Genomic DNA, 13597 nt, shown 5'->3' on the forward strand with positions numbered 1-13597 from the left:
TGACCGGGAATTATTCTACAAAGACTGCAAATGAATGAAATATTTGTAAATTAATTAAATATTTGCAATGGTGAAGAAATAAACATATGGCTCTATGATTACTCTGTTAAAAACATAATTGCACATCAACATTTATCTTTAAGGAATAAAGCACAGAATCTAACAAACAATGCCAACCCAGTTCACTATATGTTTCATTATTCGAGACTCACCGGGCACTTTAGTCTAATGTCCAGCCCTTCTGCCAATGCATCAATTATGGTAGAATACCCTGCAGTCAAAAGTGTGTGATCGCCAGAAAACTGGGCAAAAAACTCATTGTGGTCCCAAGAACGGGCAGATACCTGCAAAGAAAAACCATAGGTATAATGGTGCAGTACACAAAAGTTGCATAGACCTATATACGTATCTCAATAGTGTTTGGGTTAAATCATATAAAAGTCAGATTTAAGGGCTTTGGAACAAGGCAGAGAAGGGATAAGTTGCTTACCTGTAACTCCATTTCTCCAGCATTGGCATCTTTCATAGATTCACATGTTGTGAATATTTCCTGTAGTCAGGCTAGGAATCCTCGGTTACATCTTTGTTACCCTTTTCCCAAAGGAAACTTTAACACTCTTTGCAGCCCATCCACCTTGTTATGGGTGCTTATCGTCCCCGCCAATGGGACCTGGAGTATGTAGCTGTGCCCCTGCAGCCTCCCTTCACATTTTAACTGGTGTTAGCTGGCTAGCATTATGCTAGAGCGTTTTTACCACTGGGCAAGGCTGGAGGATGCATGTGAATCTATGAAGGATGCCAATGCTTGAGAAATGGAGTTACATGTAAGCAACGTATTCCTTCTCTAGCATTGGATGTTTTATAGATTCACATGCTGTGAATAGAATACCCAGAAGTATTAGCTTTTGTTAGGAGGCGAAACGTAGTTAAAAATATAGCAGATCATAAGCATATTACCTTGAGCTGCAGGGCTTACCTTAATGAAACAGCAGAAGCTGCCGGGCTGCCTTCCCTATCCATGCATTTGCTGAATGCTGACTCTGTAGACATTAATGCCTTGTGAAATTGTGGGGTACCTCCCATGTGGCTGCTTTGCATATGTCCTTGACCACAGTGCAGCGGAAGCAGCGGTAGCTCTCACGTAATGTGCTCGGAATGCAGTCGTAAGAGGCTCATTGTCTTTTCCATGACAAAAAGAAAACGTTTTGGAGATCCACCTGGATATGCTCTGTTTTGCGATTGCCTTCCCTTTATCCGACAGGCCGTATGCTACAAAGAGTTGAGTTCCTGAAGGACCTGTTGCGGTCCAACTAGTATTTAAGAGCCCGCTTTACATCTAGAGAGTGTAACGCAATCTCCGCTGGTGGTGCGGCATTTTGGATAAAGGCTGTGAGCATGATGCTAGAATTTTTGTGAATTTCGGTAGGCATCTTCGGAATAAAGTGGGGGTTGGTACTAAGAACCGCTTTGTCTTTACCAAACCGTAAGATTCGAATGGTGACTTCATGAGCTGTGCGAGGACCTTGTTTACACTCCACTCTGGTGTTATCTTTCTGGTAGGAGGGAAAGAACTAAATATTCCTCGCAGCAAATGCTTGACCAGCGCGTTGCTGAAAAGCAGAGCGCAGTCCCTTTTTCGAGTGAATCTAGAAATGGCTCCCTACTTTGATGAAGGAGATCAAAAGCCGCCCCCCCCCCCTCATTGGCCAAGGACAGCATATATGGGAGGATTTGCTCTGGTCGCGCGTAGAGGGAGTGTAGAGCTTGTTGCTGTGCACAGCAGTTGCAAAAACCATTTTAGAACATATGAACGATTGGTGGAGGGTGCTCTGGCTGCCGTATGTCTTGACATTCTTGTGGGATGTTCAAGTGTTCGAACTCTGTGAAATCAGGAGCCATACAGTCAGCTTAAGCATTTGGGCTTCATGATGTAGAATTTTTCCATTGTTTTGAGGCAGCAGATTGGCGTGGCCCTCCAGGTGAATTGGTTGTTCGTCAGACAGTTGACGCAGGTACCATGTTTGTCACAGCCAGTTGGATGCTATTGGGATCACTCGACACAGGTACGCCCGTATCATCTGCACTCTCTTGCAGATTAATGGTATTGGGGCGAACGCGTAGGCAAAGATGTTGGTCCATGGGAAGGAGAATGCACCCCCCCAATGACCCTTGCATTGGAGTTCTGCTTGCAAACTGGTGGAATTTTTTGTTGTGCCTGGTGACAAAAAATCAATGGACAGGCGGCGCGATTGAGTGAACACCCTGCTTAGCTGACTGTTATCGAGCACCCACTCGTAGCATTGCGCATTAGCTCTGCTTAGGCTGTCTGCTATTTTGTTGTGTATTCCTGGAGGAGGAGGTCGTTGGGGAAGGCCCAATTCCAAACCCTTTGAGCTTCCCGGGATAAGGTTTTCGACCTTGCTCCTCCCTGCTTTCTGATATAATACTATGTGGTGGTGTTGTCTATAAGGAGTCTTGATGTGGAGTTGTTTAATATCGGTAGAAACGATTTGAGCACCCACCCTTGGCTTCAAAACGTTTGTGTGTAGATATTTTTCTTCAGCTGTCCAGAGTCCATTGACATGAAGACGGCCGATGTGTGCCCCCCCATCCCGATAGTGAAGCTTCTGTGACTAGTGTGTTCTGTGGTATTAGCTCTTGAAATGGATTCTCCACAGCTACATTTTGCATGTTGGACCACCACCGGACGTTATGTGTGAGAAAGGGAGTGATTTTACTTTGCTTTCCCAAAGCCCTCGATCTGCGACCACCTACTGACCAGAAATTCCTGCAGGGCCCTCATGTGTAACTTGCAGTGCAGGATTAGAGGGATGCTGGATGATATGGTGGCCAGTAGACCCATGCACCAGAGGATTGAGATCCATTTCCCTGGTGTGAAGGTTGGAACTAATGCTTTGAGTGCTTGGATCCTTTCGATGGATGATCTGACTAACACCTCTGCCGTGGAGAACTGTGCCCCTAAAAACTTTTTGGGAGGGTCATGTAAAGGATCTTTTGTAATTTATTGTAAATCCTAGTTGTTGAAGGAGTAGCTCTGTCCTGGAAGTGGACTGTTTCGCCCTGCTGTTGGTTGGCACTCAGACCTGCCAATTATCCAAATAGGGGTAGACGTGGTGGCACTTCCATCGAAGATCTGCTGCTATGGGTGTGAGGCACTTGGTGAACGTCCGGGATGCGGACTTGAGTCCAAAAGGGAGCACTTGGAACTGATAGTGTTCATCCCCTACAACAAACCTTAGGTATTTTCTGTGTTCCGATGTATTGGATATGAAAATAGGTGTCCTGCAGGTCCAGAGACACCAGGTCATTTTGAGTGTGTACCCCCCTTATTACTCCTGCAACGTGATCTTTCTGCTTCTTTGCTTTTTGATTAATTTGTTTAACCATTGCAAATCGAGTATGGGGTGGCATGTGCCATTGTGCTTCTTTAAAACAAAGTACCTGGAGTAAACTCCTCTACCCTGTAGATGTTTTGCCACCCTTTGTATGGCTCTTTTTGGCGAGCATTTGCTGTACTTCTTCATGGAGCGCCTGCAGATGCAAAGCATGTTTCTTGGGGGGAATGTGTTTTGGACGTTGTTTGAATTCTAGCAGATGGCAGTGTTGGAAGACCTCTAATACCCATTTGTCCCATGTGACTAAGTGCTGCTTGTCGATGTAATGAGTGACGTTCGCTCTTATGCATGGTATGTTGTGTTTGAAATCAATCATGCATGGGATTTCTTCTGTCTTTGTTATGTTATGTTATGGGTGCTTATAAAGCGCCGGCAGCCCGCAGGCATCAGGGCGCTGATAACAAACAACATGTAATGGTCACATTTGGAATTAACGTCTGTCTCACCGGGTTCTTATTTTGCTAAGCATTAAAGTTTACTTGAAGAGGCAAGTCTTTCTATTTGGGAAGTTGCAGAACACCTTTGTCGCTGTGGCTGGCGATATTCGCTGCATTGTGGGGAAAATAGGTAATTTCATCTATAATGCTGGGAATAATAGAAGCTTTACATATACGCTCTGGAACCTCTTGCAGAAGAGGAGGAGTCTGCCCCTCCTGATACCCCTCTAAAGGGCCGAAAAGTGTGTTTCATTGCAGCAATGTCAGTGACCGTGCTATCAGTGTCTGTTTTTATAACCTTCAAAACATCATCTATTTTAGCCCCGAACAAATTGTCGCCTTCAAACGGCATGTCCACTACCCTGTGCTGCAGCTACCGTCTGAAGTCAGTTCATTGAAGCAAGCTTTGTCCTCTTATCACCACTCTGTTGCCAATTTGTTTGAATCCTGTTTTAGCAATATCAACAGCAATGTTAATGCTATGGTTCAAGGCTTCCTCCCCTTCCTTTATGATAGCTAGGGCTTCTTTGCAGTGTTCCTAAGGTAGATGTTCCAGAATGGGGGCCATTCTATGCCACAAATAACGGTCATACTGCGCTATAAGGGCAAGAGAATTGGCAGCTTTCACTGTCATAACTCCAATTGAGGACCTTTTTGCCAAAGTGGTCTAGTTTCCATCAATTTCCGGTGGCACAGTGTACATTTGTGTTTGCAGCAGCAAGCGGAAAAGCGCTTACAGAGACACCAGCGACTCTGGTGTTGGTCGGGCAGTAAGGCTTTTTGGAGTGGATTCTGCAAGTTTACATTTTTTCTCCAATCTGCCTTTTACTGCAGGCTCAGTAAAATGGTGGCTCGTTGTGGCGAAACCTTCATCTTCCATACGTTGTCTAGGATGGGGAGGGAAACCACTGTCTTATTTTCTTCTGCTGGTGCAAGACCAAATTCTTGACATGCTTTGAACATCATGGAGTGGAAAGCCCCAACTTCATCCAGTGGTTATTGTAGCGGAGGGATTTTTGGTGACTAGTCTAAAGGGGTACCATTTGTGTCCCAGTCAACTCTGGGAGATAACCCTTTTTTGGTAGACGTTGTGTCATGCGGATTAGTATCAGGATCTGTGTCTGTTAGTTCACCTTTCTCCTGCTCAACCCTTCTGGGCTGCGCCTTTGGAACCGGTTGGTGTTGAGAACTGGGTAGTGAATGTGACCTGTGTGGTCTGGGTGCTTGCTGTGGCCTGGGTAGTTGTTGCTTTTTATCCCCTGTGGGGCGACAAGATGCTGATGCGAATGCCGATCGCGATCTTAAGTATTCTCTGAATTGATGTGGGGACACTGATCTGCTACCACTTGATCGCGCCCTAGACCGTTGCACATTCGATTGCTCTAGATGTGCCAAGGTTGGTGCCCCTTGCAGTGGCAGGGCAGCTTGCGGTGCTGGAGGACTCCTCTTATTAAGCTGCGTGAGCAGGCTTTGTAGTGATGACAAAACTTGTAGGGACGACAGTGATTAAGGGTTTAAAAAAAGGCGAGGCCAGATGACTTGCATGAGGACGACACAGGGTTGATCCTGCAGGGTTAGCTGTTGGTTGTGGAGGCATGGATGGTCTTTGGCCTGGTAAATATGGAGACCTGATCAGCAGCTGCAGGTTAGTGTCCCTTTCCCTCTCCACAATAACAGATTTGTCAGAGTTTGAGAAGACTGGTGATCGTGCTCTTTGTGCCTCAAGGTCTGAAGTTATTTCATATTGAAGGATGTTTTTCAGGTATGACATCTGAATATGTTATCTGAGATACCTGTGAGAGAATGGGATGTGGCTGCTGTCTCTGGGCTTGTTGCCCGTTGGACAAGTAAGGGGAAGTGGCTAGCTGTGGGGTTGGTGACTTTTCACCTTTAATTGTTGTCTTACTTGTCTTTTGGGCAGATTCTGCAGGAGCTGATGAAAGAGCTGTTGGCTCTGCAATGGGTGCATTAATGGTCGTCGACGATACCAGGCGAGCAGCGAACCACTTTGTGGATGAGGAATCTGAACAGTGTTGTGACTGCATCTTTATTAAAGATGTTTCTGGAATCTTCAATGAGTTTGCTGTAGAAGTATATTTTTTTGCCGACAACGACCGTCGACTTGACTTTTCTGGATTTGGCGTGGACGGCTGCGCCATTGATGGGTGTATCGTCGATGGGCACAGATTCTTTGTCTGCATTTCTCTAGACGATGGTGCTGCTAACTTTGACGAGTGGATCTTCGCCAACTGCAATTTAGCAGGTGGTGCTGTTGTCGCCAGGTGCTTCGATGATAACAACACTGATTGCAATGGAAGTGGTTGGTCTTTTGCTTTGTCTCCTGTCAATGATCCCTTCAACAGGTTAGAATTTTGCAAAGCCTGACTTGTAGATGGAGCCTCTTGGTTGTGATTTTCCCTGTGCTTCCGTTTTTTAACTGGTCTCTCTTCAGACCTTGCTCTTTGTTAGGAAGATGTCCTTTCTCTGCCAGTCTAAGCACTGCAGCACTACTAGATGACTTGGTTCTGAGGTGGGATAACGGCGCTCGTTCAGACAACAGACTAAGCGTCTGTCTATAAGGGTTTTGGTGCTAAACCCTTAACATATTTCGCAATCCTCCGTGGAGTGATTGAGGTATAGAAAGCAGATGCATTCTGTATGTCGGTCCCCTTCGTAGAAATTATTTAGGCTGCAGGTACTCTAGTCACTACAGTGAGTAACTTCAATTACTCATACGTCCCGTCCCCTTTCCTCCATCCTTGTGGGTGGTTCCACCAAACAAGAACATAGGGTGGAGCTGTGACAACTTGCCTCATATGTAGGATGAAGCAGAAAGGTTCTTCAGAACTGCCTGACCAAACTCTGCATCACGCCTGGAGCTGGTGTCCAGCGAATAGTTTTTACAGAAAACCGATGGAGTGGCCCAGGTGGCCACCTTGCTGATGACATCCCAAGAAGCCTGTCTCTGAAACATGACAGCCGTGGCCTTAGTTCTGACCACATGGGCGTGAATTCCCTCAGGAATAGGTTTGCCCATTGCTGTGTAGGCGTCTGAAATGGCCTGGACCATCCAATGGGCGATGGACGCTTTGGACGCCTGATAGCCGAGGGAGGAGCACCCAAAAAGTCACAAACAATGACTCAGACTTCCTGAAGAATTTCGTCCGGGAGAGAAACAACTTGAGAACCCTCTGAGATCCAAGCAATGTAGGGCCCCCTCTCTGCCTTCGACTGTGGGTTTGAGAAGAACACCGGCAGGCAGATCTCTTACTTCAGACGGAACAGAGAGACCACCTTGGGCAAGAAGTTAGGGTGAGTACGCAAGATGACCTTGTCGTCGGGAAACGTGGCGAAGGGCTTGCACGAAGACAACACGCAGAGTTGTGAGTAAAAAAAAAAAACTTTTTTTCTATGCATTTTTTTCTGAAACTTTGGCATTCAAAACTATATATTCGATACAATGCCTGGATATGCGAGGCACCAATAAAATCGTCTTCAGTGTCACCAACCGGATGTCCACGGAGGCCATCGGCTCGAAAGGATTGCGTTGCAAGGCTGCAAGAACCAAATTGAGGTTCGGACTGGGTGCGGGCTATGCACCGTAGGAAAAAGCCTGGACAACCCCTTAAGGTGTGCCTTAACCACTGGGTTGGCTGCAGAAAACACATGCTCTGGGAATTATTATAGGTTCTAATGGCTGCCAAACAAGTGCAGCAAGTATTCACCTGAAGTCCAGAACGAGCCAGGTGCACTGAAAAAGCTAGCACGTCATCCAGAGGACAGGTGTCAGGGTCCAGACCCTTGTCGGAAGCCCAATGGCAGAGCCTAGTCCATTTGCTTTTATACTGAGATGGAATGAAGGGCATCCTGGCCTGCTCAATAATGTCCCAGTTGTCATCTGAAAATTGAGCATGCTTAAGCCTCAGCTGATCGGGAACCAGGCCGTCAGGGCCAGTTTGGCAGGGTCCGGATCCTCTTCTGTTCTGTCCTGCTGCGTAAGGAGGCCCCTGCTGGTGATCAGGAGTTGGATGGGATCCTGAGAGCACAACTGCAACAGATCCAAAAACCAGGGTATCGACCACAAGTGGGGGGGAAACCAGGATGAAGCCCGCAGCCCACGGAAGCCTGGAAATTGCAGAGGGTCCACTGGAGCCTGGGATGGGCAGGAACGCCTAACACCTGCGGCCATGCCAGCAGATCTGGAAGGCATCTCCCAGTGACCCCAGACCCTGACCTGCCCATGAGGCAAACTAGGGGCACTTGCCATTCAGAGGAGAGGCGAACAAGTCCAGGTCTGCGAAAACCTCAACACTGGAACAGGGGGAACAAGAAATCGTTGTGCAACTCCCACTCTTAGGTGTTGAATCCCAAGCGCCTCAGCTGATCTGCTTCTGTATTGTTTCCCCGCACAGGTGGACTGCTGAAATTCAAATCTCCACTTTAAGGGCCCATTCTCAGATCGAAACCACCTCCATGCATAGGAGGGGAGAACGGGGCCTCCCTGCTTGTTCAGGTAAAACATTGTTGTAGAATTGCCTGTCCTGAACAGAAGCGACTTGTCCCCGATTAGGTGCAGAAACGCCGAGGGCCAGGCCCACTGCCCAGAGCAAGAGCAGAATGATATGTAGCAAGGCTTCCGTCCTGGACCATGCTCCGTGAATCACATAGCCCTTCAGAGTAGCCCCCCAGCCCGAAAGAGAGGAGTCCGTCATTACCACCAGGGAAGGCTCCAGCCGGGTGAAGGGGCTCCAACTGAAACATTGTCATGCATCACCCACCAGCGAAGGTCCAGCAAAAGGAGTGGTGGGATAAGGATCCTGTCCGATTGAGGCCCTGTCTCCTGATCCCAATTGGCCATCAGGTGGAGCTGGCAAAGCCTCATCTTGAGTCGGGCTTGCTGTACACTCAGCACGCAGGAGGCCATAAGGCCCAGAATGGGCTGGTACCACCGTGGTGAGTTTACCAGAAAGTGCCCCAATGCCTTGCGGAGGGACATCAGCCTCTCGGGCGTGGGGAACACCCGCTGAATGTAAGTGTTCCAACGTGCCCCTAGGAAGACCATATCCTGAGTAGGGTATAACTGATTTTCTTCGGTTGAGGGAAAACCCCAGCTGATGAAGGGTATCCGCCAATCTTTGGCAGGAGTGCACCACCACTTTGGTTGACCCCACTAGTCGTCCAAACAAGGGTACAGGTGATGGCCATCCAAGTGGAGCAGGCCCGCCACAGCATTCATCAACTTTGTAAAGACACGAGGGGCCGAGTTCAGGCCAAAGGGCAGCACTTCGTACTGAAAGTGGTACGACAATTGTGAACCGCAGAAACTTCCGATGCGATTGATATATGGGTACGTGTAGGTATGCATCCTTGTGGTCCAGTGAACACATCCAGTCCTCTGCACACGGAGACTCGGCTATGTGCACAGGAGTAATCATCTTGAAGCGTTCTAGCGGTAAAGACAGGTTTAGAAACGACAGGCCCAGGACTACCCTCAGGACAGCCTGGTTGTTCTTGGGTACCACAAATATCCTGTAATAGTAACCGGAACCCCTGTCTGCAAATGTTACGCTCACCTGATATCCCCGGGGGCGTTTGGAAGGCTCTGAGATCTGGAACCCTGGATGCGTAGTTGCCCAGTGCTGAATAATGAATCTTAGTTATTTGTAGGGTGAGCTATCCGTCCTGTGTTTCTTGTACAGGGGCGCTTGTCATTTTTTTGCGAGCTGCCCGAGTTGCTTCACTGGTATATGTTAGGCAGAAACCTGTGCAGTTCCCTTAGGGACCACTGCAAAAGATTTAAGACTACAGGTGTTTGGCAGTAAACCCACTTGGTAGCAGTCTGTACCACACAGATTCACTTGGTAGCTGTGGCTGAGCAGTCAGACCTCCATCAAGAAGAGTTAGGCAGTATGCAGAGTATACACCATAGGTACAGAAACACAGTAGCACAAACAAACACTGACCAGAGCTTTGGTTTAAAAGTATATAATTATTTAAAGAAACACTTGTAATTTACACTAGCAAAAAAACGAGGTAAGTAAATTCAGCACTCCGTCACTATCATATATATACAACCCTATTCACTTATTAGACAAGTCTTAGTGAGAAACACCACTTATTTTCAGATAGAGGTGAGCGCTTAACATAAGATGACACTCTAAGTTATAAAGAAAGGGAGGGAAAAAGGCAGAGTTAAGGAAGCACACAGGTTTCAATACTTTTAAAAAGAACCACAGTAAGGCAGGATAGGCAGAGTTCTACTGGAGAGCCAGGAAGTCAATTGCACGGCCCACTCTTGGAGAGAGCAAGCAGATGGGGTCCAGGTTCACACAGTGGGGTTATGCCCAGAGAGTCTTGTAGATAGTTTGCACAAAAAGGATGAAATTAAAGTCAGGAAAAGTTAGCTAGGATGTCCCAGGCTAGCCCAGGTTAGAAAGTCGAGGCTTTACTGTCACCCCGAACGATCTGTTGCAAGGGAAGCCAGGCGGGACACAGTACCTGAAGTGTGAAGGAAGCTCCAGCGGGGGCAGTTGTTCCTGGCAGCAGGTGCAAGTCGGCATTTCGTCCAGAGGAAGAAGAGGTCTCACCGTGGAGGAAAGATGAAGGTCGTTGCACTGCCAGGGAAGAAACCAGCCGCGGAGTTCTTCGGTTAAAAGGTACTACCCTTCTCTTCGCGGTAGTGGTAAACCGTGGTATTCCGGTTGCCGGGGTGCTTGGCACGGGCAAGGCGGCCACGAGATGCTCCAGGAAGGTGAAAAGAAGGCAAAACTGGTTATCCCCACCAGTCAAAGGAAGAAGACTCTCCGGACTGGAGATCTCCTCTGTCGTCGGGAAAAGTGGTGAGACGGTTCAGCAGGGCTCCACCGGTGGTGTCGTCGTTGCAGGTCGGCTCAGCTTCTCCCTCCTCGGATTCTTAGGTCCTGTGGCGACTTCTGAAGTTCCAGTCCCCAAAGCCCTGCTTTTATTCAGCGCACCCCCATTCACTCAAACATGCCAAGTGGTGAGCTGGCCGCTCACCACTTGGGCCAATCACACAAGAGTGCGACTTGAGTTACCAAGGTAACTCAGTCCAGGGTGCCTAAATCCCCTCCCACACCCCCTGTGGTACTCAGACAGAGTGGCACCACTTTTGGAGGCTTCTGTGGAGAAGCCCGCCAAAAAGTGGAACAAAGGGCTCGACTTGGGTTGGAGTCACAGAAGAGAACACAAACGCCCCATTTTAGAATCGAGTTCTGCCAAAAAATACCAACCAGTGAATTAATATTAATTAAATAAACCGGCGGTATGTTCGAGGCTATAAGAATTAAATAATTAAAGTTGGTAGCCTCGAACAATGGGAAAATCCCATAGAGATATATTCGCAGTCGAATATAAAAAGTAGTATCCACTGCCACCAGCCAAAACTCGATCAGGGGGGACGGAGACGTGCCCCCTCGAACAACAGACCCCGACCAGTACGCCCACAATATGATGGTTTGTACTGGTTTCTGTTCATAATTTGGGACTAGTAAAGCTAATGGTGACTTTATATGCCCTGGGAGACAGTAGTCAGTCCCAGGGTATGGGGGTCTATGTCGGGGGGTCGCTACGACACCCCTGGGTTACGGCACAGAGAGTGCTTTGTAACCCAGAGCAAAAACACATGAGACCCTATGGAGTAAATGACCCCATAGCCCATAAAACAAATGGAAAGATAAAGGAACAACTCAAATCATGTCTAAGAGTGGGAGTAAAAGAATCTCACTCTTAGCAGGAGAGAAAAAAATAAACCCCAAAAATCCAGGAAAGCTGCTGGGGGACTCACTAGGTTTGGGAAATTAGCCTTACAGAGAATTCTTCCTAACAGTGCAGTACGCCTTTCTTGGGCCCTGGCCTGCTGTGACCCCGAATCTGCTGGTAGGCAGGTAGGTTTGTTAATTGTATGTCTTTGTTCTGTTTATGGTGAGAATTCATTAATGTCTTTATCTCCTCCTTTCCTGGTAAGATCATCTTGATGCTGGTGTGCCGGATGGAGAGGCACGTTTTCTAGGTAAGAGAAAGCACGAAGCGCAGCGCCTTAATTGTCTTTTAAAGCTAACCTGTGTTTTCTTCTTCTTCTCCTCAGGCCACTGTGGTGCTGCGAGTGGATGAGAGCGTGATGAAAAACAGGCCCCCGGAATCCGTTAAGGTAAGTACAGAGCTGTGCAGTTGTTTAATATTGAAAGCGAACCTGAATATGTCTCTTTTCCTTGCAGATATTGCTGTGGTGCTCCGGATGGAAGCGTGGCTTAGCGCTATGGAATTCAGGTAAGAATGATGGAATTCGATGTTTTGGAAGCGCGTGTTCTAATATTGGTTTTCCCTTTCTCGTTATTGCAGGTCGCAATGTTCGAACAGCAGCTGTGGTAGCGGTTCGCCAGAAGTCCTTAAGCTAGTACTCACAGGTGAGTGATGTTTCTTCTTCTCTCGGTTGCCACAGATTGCAGCCCAGTTGAGATGCTGAGTGCTGGATGGTGTTTTCTCAGGTAAGGCAGAATAATCTTGTTCTTGTTCTTGCAGGATTACAGGAAGATGCTGAAGACCAGGAGCTGGACACGGTGAGCGTCAGGCTGCGGGTTGCAGAATAACTCGAAGCGTGTTCTGCAGTCAGGGTGTGGTTTTTATAGACCAGGTAAAGTAGTACCAGGGAAAGTAGTTCCAGGCCTGCCATACCCAAAACACTAGACCGCATGGCTTGGTTCTTAGAACTAGACTATGTGGGTGCTTCCATGTTGGATTTAAAGGCCCATGTACATAAATGGGACCTAGTTTTAACAGCCCTTCCTTCCTACAAATGAGCCTGGTGCCGAAGGCGCCAGGACTGGCCCCAGGAGCCCTTTTGCAGTGGTTATAAGACCCTCAGGGTTCTGGTGGGAGCCTGCTTGTGGCACAACTTGTGCCCCCTCACAGTGGTCATGACAGCAGACCCCCCAAGGCCCAAGGTTATCCAGGTGAAAACTCTTAATCAGACGTGGTGCGTGAATATGTTCACTTGGTTCCCAAGTTCTGTCTTGAGGACCCGTACCCTTTCCAGTCCACTAAATAGTATAGCTTAGATCTGGTACGTTTCGAATCCAGGATGTTTTTAACTTCAAATTCAGGCTCTCAATCAACTAGCACAGGTTTTGGTGGTGTTAAGACTCGGGTTTCTGGTTGTACAGGTTTTACAAGTGACACATGGAACACCGGATGAATTTGCATGCTTGGTGGTAAGGCTAACTTGACGGCCACTGGATTTATCACCGATTCAAAGGTATAGGGTCCTAGATATCTTGGACGAAAGGTCCGGGTACCTTTTATGGGCACATGTTTTGATGCCAACCAGACTTCGTCTCCAACTTGGTAATCCTCCAACTTGGTAATCAGGAGCTTTCTTTCGATGCTGGTCCGAGAATTATTTTTGTCGGTCTTTGGCTTGCAGTAAATGTTCATTTGCCCTTTTGAAGGCTTGGGTTATGCTTGTGTGTAGAGTCTTTACCGCTGGCATTTCCAAGGGCGTGAGGGAGTCTATTTCAGAGGTATGTGGATGTCTTCCGTATATTGTGTAGAACGGGCTTTGTCCCGTGTTGGTGTGTATGGAGTTATTGTATGCGTATTCCGCTATCCATAACAAGTCTTTCCAATTCTCTTCCACTTGATGCAGCATGCAACGTAGATACTGTTCTAATGTCTGGTTTGTTCTTTCTGTTTGTCCATCCATTTGGGGGTGATGGCTAGTGGATAATC

At 47.6% G+C, this 13597-nt stretch overlaps 1 protein-coding gene across 2 annotated transcripts in view; it reads right to left on the minus strand.

Moving 5' to 3' along the window:
• The window catches only part of KDM1B (lysine demethylase 1B), a 1796634-nt gene that overhangs the window by 686674 nt on the left and 1096363 nt on the right, over positions 1-13597 (minus strand). For both annotated transcript variants that reach the window (XM_069613586.1, XM_069613587.1), the window contains one exon: positions 213-344. In XM_069613586.1, the coding sequence (XP_069469687.1) occupies positions 213-344 (132 nt within the window). The remainder of the gene's footprint in view (positions 1-212; positions 345-13597) is intronic.

Source organism: Ambystoma mexicanum, chromosome 5p, assembly GCF_040938575.1.
Source record: "Ambystoma mexicanum isolate Mex_15411 chromosome 5p, UKY_AmexF1_1, whole genome shotgun sequence".
NCBI classification, from domain to species: Eukaryota; Metazoa; Chordata; class Amphibia; order Caudata; family Ambystomatidae; genus Ambystoma; species Ambystoma mexicanum.